Raw genomic sequence first — 11483 nt, forward strand, 5'->3', positions numbered from 1 at the left:
CCCCACTATGTACTGTAGCTAGAAGACTTTACAGTGAGGGGGAAAAAAGTACTTGATCCCCTGATTTTGTATGTTTGCCCACTGACAAAGAAATGATCAGTCTATAATTTTAATGGTAGGTTCATTTTTGAACAGTGAGACAGAATAACAAAAAAATCCAGAAAAAAGCATGTCAAATGTTATAGATTGATTTGCATTTTTATGAAGGAAATAAGTATTTGGCCCCTCTGCAAAACATGACTTAGTACTTGGTGGCAAAACCCTTGTTGGCAATCACAGAGGTCAGACGTTTCTTGTAGTTGGCCACCAGGTTTGCACACATCTCAGGAGGGATTTTGGTCCCACTCCTCTTTGCAGATCTTCTCCAAGTCATTATGGTTTCGAGGCTGACGCTTGGCAACTCAAACCTTCAGCTCCCTCCACAGATTTTCTATTGGATTAAGGTCTGGAGACTGGCTAGGCCACTCCAGGACCTTAATGTGCTTCTTCTTGAGCCACTCCTTTGTTGCCTTGGCCGTGTGTTTTGGGTCATTGTCATGCTGGAATACCCATCCACGACCCATTTTCAATGCCCTGGCTTAGGGAAGGAGGTTCTCACCCAAGATTTGACGGAACATGGCCCCGTCCGTCGTCCCTTTGATGCGGTGAAGTTGTCCTGTCCCCTTAGCAGAAAAACACCCCCAAAGCATAATGTTTCCACCTCCATGTTTGACAGCGGGGATGGTGTTCTTGGGGTCATAGGCAGCATTCCTCCTCCTCCAAACATGGCGAGTTGAGTTGATGCCAAAGAGCTCCATTTAGGTCTCATCTGACCACAACACTTTCACCCAGTTGTCCTCTGAATCATTCAGATGTTCATTGGCAAACTTCAGACGGGCATGTATATGTGCTTTCTTGAGCAGGGGGACCTTGCGGGCGCTGCAGGATTTCAGTCCTTCACGGCGTAGTGTGTTTACCAATTGTTTTCTTGGTGACTGTGGTCCCAGCTGCCTTGAGATCATTGACAAGATCCTCCCGTGTAGTTCTTGGCTGATTCCTCACCGTTCTCATGATCATTGCAACTCCACGAGGTGAGATCTTGCATGGAGCCCCAGGCAGAGGGAGATTGACAGTTATTTTGTGTTTCTTCCATTTGCAAATAATTGCACCAACTGTTGTCACCTTCTCACCAAGCTGCTTGGCGATGGTCTTGTAGCCCATTCCAGCCTTGTGTAGGTCTACAATCTTGTCCCTGACATCCTTGGAGAGCTCTTTGGTCTTGGCCATGGTGGAGAGCTTGGAATCTGATTGATTGATTGCTTCTGTGGACAGGTGTTTTTTATACAGGTAACAAACTGAGATTAGGAGCACTCCCTTTAAGAGTGTGCTCCTAATCTCAGCTCGTTACCTGTATAAAAGACACCTGGGAGCCAGAAATCTTTCTGATTGAGAAGGGGGTCAAATACTTATTTCCCTCATTAAAATGCAAATCAATTTATAACATTTTTGACATGCGTTTTTTTTGTTATTGTCTCACTGTTCAATTACTTTTTTCCCTCACTGTATTTGCAACTTACAACTATCAGTTAATTGTTAATCATTCTTCAAAAACCATATGACATAAATTAAAAACATCCATTGTGGTGTAGATTTTACATTTTAAATATAGCCCCATATACATGCAATACTGTTTTATTCACAGCTTTTCCCCACAATTCCAATTAACCTCCATACATTATCTCTGTCCTGTTCTACTACTACAGGGGTGTCAAACTCATTCCATGAAGGGCCTATTGTCTGCTGTTTTTTTTGTTTAAACCTGGATAACCAGGTGAGGGTCGTTCCTTACTAATTAGTGACCTTAATTCATCAATCAAGTAAAAGGGAGGAACAAAAACCGACAGCGGTCCACGGAATAAGTTTGACCAGAGAGGAAGAGGCAACGCGAGAGGGATTACGGCCCAAAATCTGTTTTCTCCATCAGGTGGCGTTTTTTTCGCTCACCAAGCTAGTAGTTTTTGTGTGAAGGTCAATGGGTGTCGAATTTGGTTAACAAATAATGTAATGGCTTATTTGCTACGTGTGGCTTATTTGATCTAATGTACGTTTTGTAATGCTTAGGTTGTTCTGAGTCTACTGATATAAGTAGGGTAGGTAACATCCCAGCAAACTTCAGAATACTATTTTTTCTCGAATTTATCAAACAGATCAATCACTCGCCACCAGCATTTTCTATTGAACTGTGATCGTGTCTGCTGCAAACATGGAGACCTTATAAGTTCCTCTGTGTCTCACAGCTGTGATTGGATAAGTTAAAAGTTGCATTGAAAAATAGTCAGCAATATAAATACCTATCTATACAATGCTGCTATATACGTGTGTGTGTATATACACTGCTCAAAAAAAATAAAGGGAACACTAAAATAACACATCCTAGATCTGAATGAAAGAAATAATCTTATTAAATACTTTTTTCTTTACATAGTTGAATGTGCTGACAACAAAATCACACAAATAATCAATGGAAATTTATCAACCCATGGAGGTCTGGATTTGGAGTCACACTCAAAATTAAAGTGGAAAACCACACTACAGGTTGATCCAACTTTGATGTAATGTCCTTAAAACAAGTCAAAATGAGGCTCAGTAGTGTTTGTGGCCTCCACGTGCCTGTATGACCTCCCTACAACACCTGGGCATGCTACTGATGAGGTGGCGGATGGTCTCCTGAGGGATCTCCTCCCAGACCTGGACTAAAGCATCCGCCAACTCCTGGACAGTCTTTGGTGCAACGTGGCGTTGGTGGATGGAGCGAGACATGATGTCCCAGATGTGCTCAATTGGATTCAGGTCTGGGGAACGGGCGGGCCAGTCCATAGCATCAATGCCTTCCTCTTGCAGGAACTGCTGACACACTCCAGCCACATGAGGTCTAGCATTGTCTTGCATTAGGAGGAACCCAGGGCCAACCGCACCAGCATATGGTCTCACAAGGGGTCTGAGGATCTCATCTCGGTACCTAATGGCAGTCAGGCTACCTCTGGCGAGTACATGGAGGGCTGTGCGGCCCCCCCAAAGAAATGCCACCCCACACCATGACTGACCCACCGCCAAACCGGTCATGCTGGAGGATGTTGCAGGCAGCAGAACGTTCTCCACGGCGTCTCCAGACTGTCACGTGCTCAGTGTGAACCTGCTTTCATCTGTGAAGAGCACAGGGCGCCAGTGGCAAATGCCAAACGTCCTCACACTACGCTGACAGACACAGCAAACCTTCTTGCCACAGCTCGCATTGATGTGCCATCCTGGATGAGCTGCACTACCTGAGCCACTTGTGTGGGTTGTAGACTCCGTCTCATGCTACCACTAGAGTGAAAGCACCGCCAGCATTCAAAGTGACCAAAACATCAGCCAGGAAGCATAGGAACTGAGAAGTGGTCTGTGGTTACCACCTGCAGAACCACTCCTTTATTGGGGGTGTCTTGCTAATTGCCTATAATTTCCACCTGTTGTCTATTCCATTTGCACAACAGCATGTGAAATGTATTGTCAATCAGTGTTGCTTCCTAAGTGGACAGTTTGATTTCACAGAAGTGTGATTGACTTGGAGTTACATTGTGTTGTTTAAGTGTTCCCTTTATTTTTTTGAGCAGTATATATATATGTGTATATATATATATATATATATATATAATATATATATATGTATGTATGTGTATGTGTATGTATGTGTGTGTGTGTGTATATATATATATATATATATATATATATGTGTATATATATGTATATATATATGTGTGTGTGTGTGTGTGTATATATGTGTGTATATATATATATGTGTACTTTTTGTTACTACATGATTCCATATGTATTATTTCATAGTTTTGATGTCTTCACTATTATTCTGCAATGTAAAAATAAAGAATACCCTGGAATTTGTAGGTGTGTCCAAACACATTAGCTAGAATGGTCCCACCTGATCTTGCCTCCTCCCTTCCCTTTTTGAAGACATTTATTTTCATTGTTAGAGCGGCCAATTGAGTATCTGGTCAATATAATGGATAATCTGTGGTTTGACACGTGTACTGTTAGATCATTGATGTGCAGCTCCTTTGACCTCTGGACCTCTCAGGTCATGTTTCTGAGAATCTGCCCATACATTGACAGATGAGTGAATATGGCAAGGTCACACAATGCTGCTAGGTGGGGTCATAGAGGTAAATGTACAGTAGTAATTTATAAGCACTGATAAGTAAACAACTTTTTTTTTGCAAACATGATGGGGGGGCATTCCAAGAAAAGGAAGAAGACCCCTTGCTCAAAAGCAATCCATCAAGCCTTCAAGATACTGTTGAGAGGATACAGGGAGAGAGAGAGAGAGCAAACGAAGGAGAGAAAAATAAGAAGTTTGAGAGACAGAAAAGGAGAAAAGCTGATTAACACTGAGGTGGAAAATGTGGAGTCTGACCATTAGCTTTTATAACCAATGTCAGTCACATGCTGCTAGCACTCCTTCTCTGGTCCCAAGACTGACTCGGGGCCAAGGCTGTGAACAACTGTCATGCTCCAGTGGCATGGTTGTAGTCTGGGGTTGATCACAGACTGGCCTGGGGTTGTGGGTGGGGCTTTGGGGTGGGGTGGGGCTGGCCTGGGGTTACCTTGGTTCTATCAGGACAGACAGACAGGAGCTGATCAAAGAGGAGTGGAGACTGAATAGACAGAGTGTTGGCCTGGCTGCAGTAGGACACTCAGGACAACTCACTACCATCACAGTGAGTGGATTTACATGACATTCTTATCAACCTGTAGGTTTTCAGTGTAGGAGAAACAGCACTTTCAGGATTTCTTCATATTGAATACGGCTGGCTATTTGTTTTTTGCTAAATAGATCTGCATATTCTGATTTTACTCCATGTAAAGTTGACTGCTTTGTATCTGGGGTTTGGAGAAGCTGTTCTGTAGGTGAGATGTAGGTTATTTAAAACAGTTTGTTAGGTACAAAACTTATGCTATATTCATTCTTTGACACTTCTAATGCAACGGGCATGAGAGGGATGAGATCACGAGTCATGACCCTTCCCTGGGTCATGGTTCGACAAGATACAGCTTATGTCAAATTGAGTTCAAAAGTTGAATTTGTAAGCATTTTAGCTAACCCTAACATTAACCTAATTATCCTAACCAGCTATGAATGGTCAACTCTGACAAGCTGTATTACATGCTGTATTACTATCTTCCCTGCCACAGTGGTACTAGAACTCTGATTGGCAACAGCGAGTCCCAGCTGGGATTGGTCAACTCAATAAACGATCAATAAGCTGCCATTTTGGACTTACAAGAAGTGGTGCTTGCTCTGGGGAAGACAGAGAATTGAGTCTGTCAACACATGATGCGAGAGCCTTTGTTACTTGTGGTAGTTTGTTTTCTTACTGCAATGTAAGGTTATTGCTTGTGCTGAGTTGGCAGTGTTTGCATGTTTTAGTTTCAATCTGTAGTTTGTAGGATTTTCCCTGACAAAGCACAATCTGTAGTGCCATATCAGGCTATTCAGTTCTTCTGTAGTCCTAACATTGGACTTGGATTTTGTCAAATAAAACCAAAGCAAGTTATCATGAATTGTTTTTGTCCTTTTAGATGGCCCTTTCCCTGTTCACCCTCCTGCTGACTGCCGTCCCTGTGGTCCACTGCCTCCCCACTGCCTTCCAGGACCTGGAGCAAAGCAGCAGTATGTACATTTTCAACAGTGGTGGCTGGTGGGAGATGCTATAGGAGGACGGTCTCATGTAATGGCTGGAATGGAATAAATGGAATGGTATGAAACATATGGAAAACATGTTTGACTCAGTTCCATTGATTCCATTCCAGACATTACAATGAGCGCATCCTCCTATAGCACCTCCCACCAGTCTCCACTGCTTTTCAGTTATACTTCCACTGACACATGCCATTTGGCTACAAATCAATCTGTTATAGTAAGTTGTGTGTGTGTATATATACACTACATTTTCTGAGACGCTATGCGTTTGTTGGAGGATGTAATGGGTTTGATTCCTGCGTGGGCCTCATACACTTGAACTGTACATTTCTTTGGTTAAAAGTGTCTGTTAAATGGCTATAATACTACATGTATGGTGGTGGTTTCTCCCCCAGAGAACCAAACGTCCATCCGGTTCCTGGCTCTGGGGGACTGGGGTGGGGTGCCCTACCCTCCCTACATCACACCGGTGGAGAAGGCTACAGCCTGGGAGATGGGCAAGACAGCAGAGCAGATGGGTGCAGACTTTGTTCTGGCCCTGGGTGATAACTTCTACTACTCTGGAGTGAACAGTGCAGATTCTCCAAGATTCCAGGTCAGTTGTTAAGCAGAGTTACTCCAGCTGTACTCCAGCTATGGCAAAATGGATCAAATATCTTTACTTTCTTTGCTGTGAATGTTTTTCTGATCCTAATGGTTAGTTGCTGTGTCTGTGTTACGTCTTGAGGAATTTTAAATGTGTACGGTTTGCAAACAGAATGGGAATGTGGTTGTTTATCAATCTGCCCTCTCAGGATACCTTTGAGCGCGTGTACACGGCTGACTCTCTCAACATTCCCTGGTACATCCTGGCTGGAAACCACGACCATGCGGGCAACGTCAAGGCTCAGATCGACTACAGCCGCAAGTCTGACAGATGGTAAGAAACAGACACTTAGACCAGAGGAGAGACATTTCACTCGCTCCTCTTTTCTGGTTCATGAACTAAGCAGACAAGACCCAGCTGATAATGCATTGGTGCCTATGGGACAGCCACCCCTTTTTTTCAATGGTAAACCACCTGAGTGGGACATCTTAATTTTTCCACTGTCTTTGCTTAGACCTTATGCAAGTCTTTGACAGTATAAAACCTTTAAAAGTTTTCCGTATCTCTGTTCATCATATATGTTGTATCATGCAGCAGAATCAGTCTTTTCACTGCATAATCCTAGTTTGCATCCCAAATGTCTAAAATAGTACACTGTTGGGATTAGGGTGCCATTCGGGATGCAGACCTTTTCACTGAGCTGTTTCTATCTTAACCTTCATTGAGCAGTCTTCATTCATTGAGCCTCAATCCCCCCTCAGGCGGTTCCCTCACTACTACTACGAGCTGAACTTCCGTATCCCCAACACCAAGCGCACTCTGAGCATCATGATGCTGGATACAGTAATGCTGTGTGGTAACTCTGACGACTACGTTGATGAGAAGCCCCGCGGACCCCTCAGCACCGTTGAGGCCAACCGACAGGTACACAGATTATTCTGGGCTTTGTTAAATAAAATGTTTTTGGCTTGAACTTTTAAAGTCACTTTAAGATTTGAGATTCTATTGACTTTCTTTGTTCCACTGACCCTGTCAACCTGACCATTGTTGCAACTGGATGTACTTTTTACACTTTTGTTATTCTTCTCTTGTCCTTATGGTTAATTAATTGCAACTGCTGACAAATTCTCCATCAGAAATTCAAAAAAACAATGTTGTAGAGGAAATTATCAATAACTAAGTCTTCATTTACTGTATCCACCTACCAGCTGACCTGGCTGCAACAGAGGATGGCCCAGTCCAAGGCTGACTTCCTGCTTGTGGCTGGTCACTACCCGGTGTGGTCAGTGTCTGAGCACGGCCCCACAGAGTGCCTCCTGAAGAGACTACGCCCCCTTCTGGTCAAACACAAGGCCACCGCATACTTCTGTGGTCACGACCACAACCTGCAGGTTTGTGGAGGTTTTGAAACTTAATTTCGCATAGTCTTCTCCTAAACTACTAGTGGTGTAACCAACTATTCTATCAACCAGAGGGTTGCTGTTAGATAAAGGAAGGCCATATGGAAGATTGCTAAAGTGACATGCTAAAGTAAACATTCTCGATTTATTGATGGATAATGTTAAAACTCCTTTCGGGATTGGTGACCCTTCCACGGGACAGTTGAGCTAACGTAGGCTAATGCGATTAACAAGAACATTTCCCAGGACATAGACATGTCTGATATTGCCAGAAAGCTTACATTTTTGTTAATCTAACTGCATTGTCCAATTTTACAGTAGCTATTACAGTGAAAGAATACCATGCTGTTTGAGGAGAGTGCACAATTTTGAACATGAAAAGTTATGAATAATTTTTTGCCACATTTGGACAGTCTTGATACAAAACTCTGAACATAAATGCAATGGTTCATTGGATCAGTCTAAAACTTTGCACATGCACTGCTGCCATCTAGTGACAAATCTAAATTTCACCTGGGCTGGAAAAATACATTATGGCCTTTCTTTTGCATTTCAATGATGAAGGTACAAAAAAATACAAAATGTTTTTTTTTTCTCCTTTGTATTATCTTTTACCAGGTCTATTATGTTCTCCTAGATTCCTTTCACATTTCCACAATCTTCAAAGTGTTTCCTTTCAAATGGTACCAATAATATGCATATCCTTGCTTCAGGGCCTGAGCTACAGGAAGTTTGATTTGGGTGTCATTTTAGGTGAAAAAAAAAAAAAAAAAAGGGGTGGATCCTTAAGCGGTTTTTAAGTTGCATCATGGCATCGTTTGGAATGGCAAACTGTAGAAAAATGTTCAACACAATTAAAAAATATTTTCAGGTAGTGGCTCTATTTTAAAATGTTTGCGCTCTGCCAAACATGACCCTGACTTTTTTTTTTTTTTAATGTCAATTTTCCCCCTCTCCCTATTCTCTCCTCAGTACCTGAAGGAGTCTGGTGTGGGCTATGTAGTGAGCGGTGCCGGTAACTTCCTGGACCCAGACACGCGTCACTGGCACCATGTCCCCAAAGACACCCTCAAGTTTTTTACAGGCCAGTTTTCTACCCTGGGAGGCTTTGTCCACGGAGAGGTCAGTCATAAATAGAATTGTCCATTCTAGCGTTTTATTGAATTGTCTTATCTGTATACTGTTTGTGGTTTTCATACTTGTAGACAGACTTTGGCTGTGTCACATGGCAGCCTATTCTCAATAGTCTCTGGTCAATAGTGCACTCCATGGGGAATAGGGTGCCATTTCAGACGTACATTTGCCTTTCCCTGAGTGGATCAATAAAGTTGTATTGTATTGAAGGTAACCAAGGACAAGATGACCCTCACCTTCATCCAGGCTAAAGGGACGTCTCTGTACCGCACTGTCTTGCCACGCAGGGACATCGACGATGACCAAAATGGCAGCGACGACAAGGATTAGCCCTAGTGGAAGAAATGACTAAATAAACGGTCACAATTGACGTGTGTGTGTATATATGACCTAGCCCTTAAATTAAGGACTACATTGATTTATTTTACAATATTTCTACTTTAGCAGTTCAATTCTGTCAAAGTACAATTTACTCAAATGTAGTCCTTCGTAAGGGCTAGATATTGACCATGTACAATAGGATGGATGGCTGAGGTGTGGATACAAGACTGGCAGTTATTATAGTGCATGTTTGATGGATGGATGACTTCAGGTTGCGATTTTAGAAAACAACCTTGGCATTAACTTTGGTGAAATTATAAGTTTGCCCGAATGTAGCATAAAGGAGAAAAATGTATTATAATGAAAGGATGTTGTTTTTTTAAAATTAAATGTAAAAAGAGATTGTGTTCATTTAAAGAATAAATAACCTTTTGGATTTGTTTTCCTGTAGTTTGTACATATTGATGCTAATCTGTTAGCTCTTTCAGGGCTTGCTATATTGATCATTGGGCCTCAGCATTAGCCCATTACAATGGCGTTGAAGGACCAAGTCATCTATTTATCCTTGTACATGCTGCCCTCTGGTGATCAGGCTATTTCACTGCACCGCTAGTTAAAAAACAGTGACGACTCGTATTCCAGTGTCCTAAATTAATTGACTCAAAGGCCAGGCTCTGACAAGGTGTTCACCTAAACCCAAACGTTATGATCAAATTGGTCTTAGTTGGACAGGTTGATGCCTACTCCACTTCTTTTCAAACATTTGCTCTATTTAGATGTAAAATACATTCCCCAGTCTCGCCATGACCCCCTGAACCCACTGGTTGTAGGGAGCAGACAGAGGTGGTCGTGTTGAAGTTAGGGTGAGTGCTGCTGACCATGCTCTTTTTAAAGATGGTGGGTAAATGATGTCCCGCTGACACTGTCTTAATATGGAACAAAATGGTCAGTTACAGTATGGGAGCACTTAAGGGGTGGCGCTCCCATACTGTAGGCACCAATGCATTAGCGTCTGGGTCTGGTCTGCTTTAGTTCATTGACTGCATATGAACCAGATAATGAGGGAGTAGGCTGTCTCTGGTTGTGCTGCTGACCTTGCACTTTTGTCCATTGGTGAGGAGAGCCTCTGGTCTGCTGCCAATAGAAGACCAGTAGGGATCAGGGCTGAATGGTGTTGGCACTGTCAAGACCCACCAATAGGATTGAACTCAAACACACCGTACCAGTATTGTCAATGCATGTTAATAAGTGGGGTAGTGTGAGGTAGCCTACAATACCTTGCCAACGTCTTATCCTTGGCCACATTGCACAATTCATTTGTTATTTACCAATGTATGCATGCAAATCATGATGTACACTAGAAAATACAAATTGTTAGAGTTTAAATACAAGCCAATTGTGTAGTAGCCAGGCAGGCCAGATCATCCGGTTGTAATCGTCACGGTACAGTAGGGAGCTGAGCTTAGTTGACCTGAGAGCAGGACAGGGACAGAACGGGATAGGGCCAGAGACTTACCGAGAACCGGTCATGTAGCCAGATGGCCGAGTCAGTCACACCATGGAACCAGGTCCTCTTAGTATGGGGTAAAAACCTTAAAGTGGAATTCCACTCCAAAATGATATATTTCTTTCCGTTAGTCTACTGTTGATTCAGTCCCAAAATGTTTTGCATGTCAGCAGTCAAGTTTAAACACCAAACAAGAGTTGAGTGATATTCCCAGTTAAGGGTCATGGGTAGGGTTGGTTACAACATTCTGTTTCAACTAACCTGAGACATCTGAATTGTTAATGTAATTAATGAATAGATACATTAATTACATATTTCTACCTGACTTTGTAGCCCTTAGATACTGTAGCATGTTTTTTGTACCTTTATTTAACTAGGCAAGTCAGTTAAGAACAAATTATTATTTACAATGACGGCCTAGGAACAGTGGGTTAACTGCCTTGTTCAGGGGCAGAACAACATATTTTTACCTTGTCGGCTCGGGGATTCGATCTTGCAACCTTTCGGTTACTAGTCCAAAGCGCTAACCACTAGGCTACCTGCCGCCCCTTACACTGTAGCACGTTTACATTATTAGGTACTGTAGAATGTTTACATTGTTAGACACTGTAGCATGCTTACATTATTAGGTACTGTAGCATGCTTACATTATTAGGTACTGTAGCATGTTTACATTATTAGGTACTGTAGCATGTTTACATTATTAAACACTGTAGCATGTTTACATTGTTAAGTACTGTAGCATGTTTACATTAGGTACTGTAGCATGCTTACATTATTAGGTACTGTAGCATGTTTACA

At 42.4% G+C, this 11483-nt stretch overlaps 1 protein-coding gene across 4 annotated transcripts; it reads left to right on the forward strand.

The window, feature by feature from the left end:
- The first annotated feature begins 4622 nt into the window (after window positions 1-4622).
- Window positions 4623-9611, forward strand: LOC106589400 (tartrate-resistant acid phosphatase type 5). 4 transcript variants are annotated; one of them, XM_014179344.2, is made up of 8 exons: window positions 4623-4751; window positions 5614-5704; window positions 6130-6329; window positions 6529-6653; window positions 7082-7244; window positions 7529-7711; window positions 8693-8842; window positions 9065-9611. In XM_014179344.2, exons 2-8 carry the CDS (start codon window positions 5614-5616, stop codon window positions 9182-9184), a joined length of 1032 nt encoding a protein of 343 aa, XP_014034819.2. In that variant the 5' UTR covers window positions 4623-4751; the 3' UTR covers window positions 9185-9611. The 4 variants fall into 4 exon arrangements, with proteins under 4 accessions (XP_014034819.2, XP_014034837.2, XP_014034829.2 ...); XM_014179362.2 differs by lacking the exon at window positions 4623-4751 and adding an exon at window positions 4923-4941; XM_014179354.2 differs by lacking the exon at window positions 4623-4751 and adding an exon at window positions 5293-5415.
- Window positions 9612-11483: the final 1872 nt, after the last annotated feature.

The sequence above is a fragment of the Salmo salar genome, chromosome ssa02 (genome assembly GCF_905237065.1).
Source record: "Salmo salar chromosome ssa02, Ssal_v3.1, whole genome shotgun sequence".
Lineage (NCBI taxonomy): Eukaryota > Metazoa > Chordata > Actinopteri > Salmoniformes > Salmonidae > Salmo > Salmo salar.